The 10,000-nt window shown below is 36.8% G+C and overlaps 2 protein-coding genes across 3 annotated transcripts in view; one reads left to right on the forward strand and one right to left on the reverse strand.

The window, feature by feature from the left end:
• LOC122261641 (folylpolyglutamate synthase, mitochondrial) overlaps positions 1-1,924 on the forward strand; it is a 14,571-nt gene extending 12,647 nt beyond the window's left edge. Inside the window, exons 10-11 of the mRNA XM_043029401.2 lie at positions 1-20; positions 155-1,924. The exon at positions 1-20 is cut by the window's left edge and continues 318 nt beyond it. Coding sequence (XP_042885335.2) covers positions 1-20; positions 155-319 — 185 coding nt within the window. The 3' untranslated portion in view covers positions 320-1,924. The remainder of the gene's footprint in view (positions 21-154) is intronic.
• A 187-nt stretch (positions 1,925-2,111) lies between these two features.
• The window catches only part of LOC122261642 (acid sphingomyelinase-like phosphodiesterase 3b), a 16,434-nt gene continuing 8,545 nt past the window's right edge, over positions 2,112-10,000 (reverse strand). For both annotated transcript variants that reach the window (XM_043029403.2, XM_043029404.2), the window contains exon 7: positions 2,112-6,113. In XM_043029403.2, the coding sequence (XP_042885337.2) occupies positions 5,380-6,113 (734 nt within the window). In that variant the 3' untranslated portion in view covers positions 2,112-5,379. The remainder of the gene's footprint in view (positions 6,114-10,000) is intronic.

Below are 10,000 nucleotides of genomic sequence, written 5' to 3' on the forward strand. Positions count from 1 at the left end.
AGGAGGCTTCTCAGGTCCAGGTTTGTTGCATAATTTGTCTTTTTCTTGCTACTTGTCCATTGGTGTATTTTTGCTCCAATTTATTCATCTTTTTAGTTGCAACATTTTATTTCTCCTTCTCTTATTATATTATATTTTACTCCCCTTTCTGCAGGTTTTGGTGACTGGCTCTCTCCATCTGGTAGGTGGTGCTCTCAGTGTCCTCGATCCTGGGCTGTCCTGTGCCATGCACACCCGACACTCACCCACCAAGCCACCATCACTGAGTGACTTGGTCCGCAGCACCTATGCTGAAGTATCTTCACCTGGGGCACCTTGATGCATCTAACATATTAAGCCATGGCTATATTTCATTTATGGAATTAAGACAATTTAGAAAACATTTATATTTTCTCCAGACACTACTGAAATCATTCTCGATATCAGTGGACCTAAACTCCATGATCATTATTTTTCTTTTTTATTCCTATATTTTTATTATTTTCCCCATCCAGTGTAAAGAATCTTTTGATGTCAATATATCAACTTCTTTGTTTTATCTTGATATATTTCAGAGCACTGTAGTTTTGATTTTAAGTTTGAAAAATGTTAAAATACAGAGTTTGCAGCTGAGCTTATTTTCATATTAAAACACCATCTTTGGACAGATTAGGCATGAACTCTATTAAATGTGAACACATAAATGTATATTTATGCACTATAGAATATGGAGAAATGTATAGTTAAAGCACAATTTTTCTTATTTTTGTTTATATTCCAGCATTTCATGTAATGTACAAAATGATGTAACTTAAATATTTCTTCTACCTCTGAAGTTGGACAACTGAACTAGAGAATTAGATGCCATTAAATTTTTTGATTGAAGTAGAGCTTTGGATATATTTGGAAGATTTAGCTTTTTTTAAATTTATTTTTGTATACTTGTTTCTTATAATGAGTAGGCATTCAACTGGTGTAATATGAAGACACAGATTGTTGTTTTGAGTGATATATTTCCCATATGAAAGAAGATATATATTTTTAATACTAGTAATAATTTCCAGTGCCATGTTGTTTTAGTGCCATAACTTACTTAACCCCTTAACAACGGGTGACAAGATATCACTTCGAATGGTTTTTGGGTCAGACACCGGGGACGAGTTATTTCGTCAAGGGTGGCGCACCAGGTGAGTGGGTTTACAGCACTCACTCGCGGCTAGTGCAGCCGAGAATCCCGACGCGTTAGCCTTGCGTGTTCAAATGTTCCGACATTTTTACCATTTAGAGCCAAAATAGCCCTGTCGAGAACAGGTGAAGTATAAAGAGGAAAAGATATATAGAAATATAGAGGTGCCAACCATTAGTTGTGCCATATCCTGATGATGGCATGTAAAGATATAGTTATTATTCTTTTGTGTTTTTTATTTTATTGTCATTTTTTTTTTTAAAGATTAACTGATAACTTATGATGCCTTATGGGCCGGCAACTACATTATGTATAATTTTACTGCCTGTTGGATGTATAATTTTAAATTGACCAATTGTAGTGCAGACTTCAAATCTGAGTCTGCAGTTGGTAGAAAAAGAACTTTAGAAATCTTTGAAAAAGTTCTTATTGGAAAAGTTGCACAATCTATCATAGTCATATTATGCACATAGGAATCATATTGATTTTACTAACGCAATTGGTACCTCTGGAACTATATTTTGTTAATACTATATCTTACTCACAGATTTTTGTTAATTGTTATTTTATGTGTATTTTTTAATCAAGATTGATATCCAGAATAAGATTCTTGTTGAAGTTTGTATTGTTGGGATGGGTCTTACTGCCTGTGTGAATGTGATACAATAGTGGTTTTAATGTAATTATTATACCTTCTTTCCGGTGATTTTCTTTTTGTATGAATGCTCTGAAGAACTTGTAATTATATAGAGGCAATTTCCATGTGTGTGAATAACCTTTTGTGAATGATGTTGCCAAGACCTTTCATTTCAAAACCCACTTGAGAATAAATTGAGAGATACACATGAAAAAGATTACAAATTTGCATAATTATGATGAAAACTTGTATCTATTCCTTTGATATTTCCAGTATTTTTGGTGTCACTTGAAAGGTTAATGATTTCACTTTTAGCATTTGGAAAAATACATGTATTGCATAATATACCCCTTTTGCATTTGCATAAGGTGAATTACATATATCTTTGCAACATAGATGTACAAGACCAAGATAATGTAGATTTCCTGTGTTTCCTTTGAAATGACAGAACAGGAAAATAAAATAAACTTTTATTTTATTCTACTTGGTATCTAATTCCAGAATATTATCTGCAAGAGGAAAATAAGTAATAATAATAATAATAATACTGTGATAAAAATAAATACTATCCCCCCTACCTATTTATTTCCTATCATACAAAATCATATAAAATCTAAGTTTCTAATATTTTATTTAAAAAATTGCAAATTTCCTATTTATCTGAGGAGTTAAACCCATCAACCTGCCTGTCACAGCATACTGTTTACAACAGCATCAAACATGCCTGGTAGTCTCATTAGTGGTCTGTTCCATTTGCTTTAAATTCTGTCCTTTTCTTTAAGCACAGAATGTGAGAAAGAGGTCCTTTCAGCATATCTCAGATGTTGGCTGGGCAAAGAATTTTAAATAATCATTCTGCAGGTGAGCAGATTGTCATAATGGAGCAAGTGAAATTAATAATTAGAAAACTAAGCACAGCTATGAAAGTAGTGCACAAGAGGAAATAGATGTTAATATTAACCCTCTCTGGACGGGTGGTACACCACGGGTACCGCGCACTCAAGGCCCGTTCGCAGGGTGATGTCATATGGCGTCGTTTATTTAACTGATTTAGGCCTATGCGTTCGAGAGCCCCGGCATTGTAACATGCAAGGCTGGAATGCCCCCGTCATGAGTGGGTTAAGAAAGCAGATACAACAATGGAATCTAGCAAGCATCTAAGTTAATACATTAAAAGAAGCCCTGACAGGTAGTAACCATAACCCACACTTTCCAAACTCCTCCAGACTTAAGTACCTGACTGCATTTCTCACAAGGCTAATTTCTAAAAATCTGTAGTAGCATGGCATACTGTTCTGAAAATAAACCCATATGACTAAATTACTCTGAATTCTGCTTTAGTTTATCTATAGATTTATTTGTAAGGCCTCCTTGCTCCCCTTGCATCTGGTCTCTATTACAAGAAATAAGTATTAATAGATAAATAAACTGTTCTATATAAAACAATTACTGACTTAAATGTGATAATGTGAGTAGAACAAGAATAAATTCAATAGGTTCTGCAAAAACACACTTATCATTGAAAATATCTCTGCATCATACACTGAAACATTTAAAAAGCAAGGTGGTTAGTCAATGGTGCCGTACTGATTAGCTGGAATACACCAAGAATAATGATTCTATTTGCACAGTAGGCCATAAAAGTGTTTTACACATTGATGCTTAATATAACAAAAAAATCTAACATTGATGGTGCTGAGACAAAGGGTTTTTCCTTTTTTTACAGTGCTTTGATTAAGATGATCTGAAACCTGTAGTTATTTAATGTAATCATACATCACATAAAACCATTATTTATTGTTATTCTAATTAACTGGAAATAAACACCTCATTCAACAATCAATCTCTTGCCACATCAGAAAATCCTTCCATCTGACAAAGTATTTTCCAATTATTCACTGGTCAATGGTATAGCTATGAACAAATGCATAAAAATCCTTTCATATCATTATCAGTGAGAGGATACCTTCACCTGAAAACTGTGGTGCCACAATGAAATCTAGGTTTATGCGATAATGGTCTTCAGTGATGTAAAGAACACCTATACACCAAGATACAAATACCATGTTACTGACTAGCACAGTGAACAAAAGAGAGCACTCGAAGAGTACACTCTCAACTGACCAAGAAATTTGACATAAAGCTTTAAAACACCACTGATTTTCTCTTAGTACTTAACACTGATTACATTTTTTTTTTTTTTTTACTGAATAAGTAACATCAAATTTGACAATCTTCTGTTATTACAATATTTATATACTATCCCTCTTCTCCTGGAAAACAATAGTATAACATTCAAATAATACTATTGCTCATGACGGGAATCAAATAATCACTTCTTTTATTTCTACTGCCATGCTTTGTATTGGTTCCTAAAGGATGAAATACAGCAACAGTCGCTCTCTTGACAAAACACCAGAAGTTGTTTGAAGAAAATGTACAATTTATTTATATCAGACTTCCAAATTCATATAAATATGAGCCAATATAAATGTATCAAAGAAAAAAAAAAAAATCTTTTGGGGGTTATAAAATCCCATTCTTCATCTGACTTTCTTTTAAAATTACATAAACAGTCCACAGAATGAATAGATATTTTCAACATTTGAATAACGCCAATATTTTCCATTTTTATGGTTGCACTTTTTTTTCTATGGTTTTAGAGCACTTTTAACATAAGTTGGAATTCTTTTTCGGAATGTTCTGAATTGCCTTTAGATCTGAAAATTTAAAGTAATCTACAAACTAAAACATTTGTTAAAAAAAAATACTGTAACATCTGACGGACATGTGATGACCCCTGTAAGACACACGATGGACGTGTAGCATTATTCTCATTATGCCTCCTCAAGGCCTGACATCAAAATTCACCTATGTATACAATAGCGATTTTGCAAAAGATAAAGCACATGTTCTTTGCTCCTTACAATAAAACCTCTGCCATAAATCATTAAGAGGAATTTGCATACTATCTATCTTTTCTGGAACAGGACAGAGTACAACCAAAGGAAAATCATGCAGTCAAAAAGGAATATGCTATTCCTATGGTAAATACAAATCAACAAAAACAAAATTGGTTTACAACCTAACTTTAGCACAATCTTGTCAAATGCCATCAAAATGCTGTTTTTACCAGCTGATAATAAATCATAATATCCTTTCAACAGAAATGATCCTTTGATGCTGAAAAGTTAATAAAAGCCTAATCCTTGATCTCTCTCATATCTATCACTCCTAATAAGACAACATGTACCATTCACGTGCATTGTATTAACAACCAAGGGAAGTAAATTCAGTAGCACCTGACCCATTTGAAGTGTTGCTAGCCAAATAAATATTTTGAAAATTAATGACAAAGGTAATATACTACCTGACCTCCTCTTCAATAAGCAATATATCAAATGGGATGAAACGAAGACATGAAAAAAATATATATAAATATATAAATGAACCTACACTGCTACCAAAATTTCACAACCTAAACTATTTGCAAATCCTTCCTTCTTTAGTTATTTATTCTATCACATTATCTATCACAAGTTATAAATCCACATCTTCAATATTCTGCCAAATAGTCCTAAAATGGTTTGTACCCTTGTTGCCGAAGCCCCCAGCTGAGCTCAGATACAGGGACAGACCCTTCTCTCCTTAACGCACCCTTCCTCTGTAGTGTTATGACTACCAACATGGCTGCTAAAGTAACTGCAAGAACAACCATGAGAGTCATGCCAAGGGCTACCATGATGATCACCAGGTGTGAGGTGCCATCCGAATTATCATCAAAGTTGTCTGCACTGACTGGTGATCCATCCTCAAGGATGAAACTCTGGACTGGTTCTGGGTAAAGTAAAGTTGTAGATTCAAATGTGTCAGTGCTGGTGGTGTCATTAATGCCCATACACTTGTTTAGTGCTTCTATTTTTATGTGGCCTATTGCACATAAGTGATTAAGCTTGCAATCAATGTCACAGACACCATTGTTGTACCCTGCAGAATTTCGCAGATAATACTGCTGGAACAAGCTATCATTAGTGGAAAGCTCTTTGTACAGGCCAGCCATGTTTGTAACATCGAGTTTATCTAGTCCATACGAGGCCCTTGCATGGTAAAAAACTTTCCAATCTGGCATGCCACCATTCTCTTCCTTTGGGATTTCACCCAAGTTCAGGTGATATTGAGTGTAGTCAAGGATATCTGCTGTATCATGTGAGTAGAGACGAAGGGAAGGGTTGATTGCTGTCCCTCCTGGGACTGGAGCAGGGTACCAAGGTGTCACTGATGGGGCAAGGAATGCTACACTCTGGAGCTCACCTGGAAAGAGGGATAAATATTATTACATGTGAAAAAAATTTCCCTTTGGTCCAAGGAATAAAGTAGCAGTTCAGGTGGTAAAGCTATATCAGGTTCTCCCTTATCTTTCCTTCAGCCAATCTTTTCTCACTTTGCCCTTTTCCTTATTCTATCCTTCCATCCTCAACAACAATCTTAACATTCTTTCCTTTTTCCTTTGTTATTATGTTTACTAGTTCTTTTGATAATATTAAATGCTGTGCATTTTCTCACCAAGTTCCGGGTGGGGCAGTTGTGACGTGCTGAAACGTCAGCAACAGAACGCTAAATTGTTCTTAAATAGAATTATTTTTCATAATTTCTTAGACTCTGTTACTTTAGTTTAGGTGTTTGAATGTCATAAAATGTGATATAATGTTTAAAAAAATGATGTCACAGAAAACTACGTCATACTGATGACATCATGGTAATTTCTGCTCCTGATCCATTGATAAAAATACCTGAATCGAAAAACTATTGTAAAATCAAATGTGATTGGATTGGTCAAGAAATGAAATAAAATAGAAAATTACTAATGTAATACTATTTCTAATTTGTCAATTACCCATGATATCACTTCATGTTATAACATGAGGTACATGTACATAGTCATATGTACATGTATTATTATTCATAATGTTCTTTTAATTTTGGAAAAAAAAAAAAAAAAAAAAAAAAAAAAAAAAAAAAAAAAAAAAAAAAAAAAAAAAAAAAAAAAAAAAAAAAAAAAAAAAAAAACTTTCTTTATACCCCCACTAAAAGAATGCTTCCACTTTCCTTTGGTATTACCACATAGAAGTGAAGAAATGAATACTAGAAAAGCATGGCTGTAACATGTTTTTCCACTGAAATAACTCCTAACAATGCAATATTTTTACATGATTTTACATTGTAGATGCAATCATGCAAAACATAAGGATGGGGTGGGTGAAAAAGGCTCTGAGTGGTTCAGTGCGACCCCTTGAAGCGTAAAAATAATGAAGTGTCATGCCCTTGTTATCATCCAAGAAGATACGGGAGTAGGGAAAAATATGTACCATCATGAATGGGTTAACCCATTGCGTACGGGTGTCATGACATACATGACGTAGGAGCTTTGGCCTGACGACGGGTGTCATGACGTACATGACATTCGGGGATTTTGGAATACTATGCTATTTTATTGTGCTATGAAAAAGGAATGAGTGATGATGGCTACTGCAGTCATAATTACTATAATTACCGTAATACCGTGCTAGCTTAACGTCCAAAACCTAGATGGTACCACTTTTTCCTAGCACCAGCAGGAGAGAGAGCCTTGAATGGCACCCATCCACGGTCTCTAGCAAGCACTGTCTCTATAGAGCGATGGCACACACTAAGTTGATGAACCCTTGCTCAAAACTACCGCCGATGAAGGATGTGCAGGCAGAACGAGAAGAGGAAGGTGACTCAATCCATACCCAGTGTCTAAAATGTGCTCCTGTGCCAATATGGATGCCTTTCACTGTGGCACTCACAGTCACAAGCACAGGTTTCATTCCTCTTACCTACCTCTTCTTGTTATCTTTATTGTAGGGGGTTATATGTTTCGTATTCGTTCATGACAGCACAAAAATACGAAAAAATAAAGTTGTCTTATGTCCTCCCATAAAACAGCAATACTTCTATCACATTGAGTATAAAGGAAATAATGAGCTAATATGGATAATATACTACAATTTTAGTCAACTGCAGCACTGATAGAGCCTGTCATATGGCACATATAAGTCTCTAAACTCAATAAAACACACAAAAAAATAAAACACAAAAACCGCTCTAGTTTTACAATGAATGACTGAAAGAGAGTGGGATGATTCAAATTATATTGCTTCAAGCGGTCTCTCTCTAAAATAAAACCTATCCTGGAGGTTGGGCAAGCAAATTTATCTCCGTCTGCAATGGGTTAACCCAATGACGACGGTTAACACACCCGTGTGACACTGCAAATAGTGCACGATGACGGTGTGTCACACCAGTGTGACGTCCCAGAAAATCATCTATAACGGGTGTCACACGTGTGTCACATTTCTGAAAATGTACCAGTTGATGACGAGTGATATGCAGGAGTGTTCTAAGCCAAGAAATAATCGAAATAAGGTAATTTTATGATTTTAAACATAATTATTTATTGACACTATATGTTTACACACAAATTGCATCTCCGCCTTTGCCGTGCGCCACCATTGCAACAGCGGGCGACAGGTAAAGTAAATAGATAAAAGCAGAGATTTTAACAGTTTCCCATCACTGTATGCGTCGTCACGTGAATCGCGCGTCATTATTTACGTGAAGTCACATGCAACCAATACCACAGATGTGACGTTATGATGATGTTTTGTCTCGTGAGTCATGTGAATCCTGCATAACCATTTACATAAAATCACATCTGACCAACGTCACAGGATAAATGTCATTACATTGACCTGATTGGCCTACTTCTTCCATGTTCTTCCACTTCTTCCATGTTGGAAAATCTCGGGTATAAAAGGAGGTCAATGACCCCCATAAATTACTCAATATGACTCCGAAGAGACAGTGCCAAACGCTCCTCTTTCCCTCCTCCTGTTCAGATGTTTATGAGCCCCAGCAATCAACATCCAGGTTATGCCGCAGACCTGCCTTCTCTGCCTTGCGAAGACTGACGTCCCCTAACTACTCCTCTGAAGGAGAGTAGCGGGGAAGAATACATTCCTCGCAGGGTAGAGGAGGACAGTGACAATGGTCCAAGCTAGGAGGACGAGCTGGAATATGTCAGACAGGCAGACACAACCCTCGATAGTGACAAGCCATTGTCTACCTTTGCCACCAAAGTGTGGCACAGGAACGAACCTGGGAGTCTTAATTTAATTTGGGGAAAGAAGCATAATGTCCCAAAAAGGTTCTGGTTTGCTGGTTCTCCTGGGGTCAAGGCAGACCTGGATGCAACCAGCAGCGCCCTTGAGATCTTCCAGTGTTTTTTCACGGATGATCTCCTTCAACACATCATCTGCGAGACCAATAGGTGAGTTTGTAACTTTTCACTGTTATTGTCTCCTATATTATTACAGTTTGTGTACATATAACTTGTTTATCGAATTTGGAATTGTGTTACTGACGTTTGCTTTTTTGTCTGCTTCTAGGTATGCAGGTATCCTCCCATGTCCAAGTAGGAGCTGATGGCGTACTTTAGTCTGCAGGTGACGATGGCGTTCCACAAAATTCCGTTACTGGGATTTCTGGTCCCATCATCCAACTGTTCATGTCGAGCTATTTCCACAGACAATGTCCCCAGATCAGTTTGACCACCTCACTACCTACCTTTATTTTGCGCATCTAGAGGATGGGGAAGAGGTTCCCGTGGACCGTTTGTGGAAACTCCGACCAGTTATAGACGCCCTCAACACTGCCTTTGTTGAGACCTTGGTCCCCGAGAAAGACATCGCCATAGACGAGTCTTTGTGGAAGTTCCACGGGAGACTGAGGTTTGTCACCTTCAATAAAATTAAGCGGGCTAGGTTTGGTTTCAAGGTGTACAAATTGTTGGCCTGTACTGGCCCATCCATACTCTTCGTGTTTCTGGATTTACACAGGCCAGGATAAAAGCACTGTTCCAGCCTCAATGAAGTCAGTACTGGACTTGTTGGAGATGAGTAGTAGCATGGGGAAAGGGTACACTGTCTTTGTAGACCACTGGTATACTTCCCCATCTCTTTTCCATATACTCCAGTCCCGACAGACGAATGCAGTGGGGACAGTAAGGGTAACCAGTAAGTGGATGCCCCGTGACCTCGCCTTGAAAAAGAGGGGTGATGTGGACTATAGGAGCAGCAACACAGGGTTGCCAGCTCTACAGTGGAGTGACCATAACA

The sequence above is a fragment of the Penaeus japonicus genome, unplaced genomic scaffold (genome assembly GCF_977035675.1).
Source record: "Penaeus japonicus unplaced genomic scaffold, GWHDUDI00000001_assembly GWHDUDI00000003, whole genome shotgun sequence".
Classification (NCBI taxonomy): domain Eukaryota; kingdom Metazoa; phylum Arthropoda; class Malacostraca; order Decapoda; family Penaeidae; genus Penaeus; species Penaeus japonicus.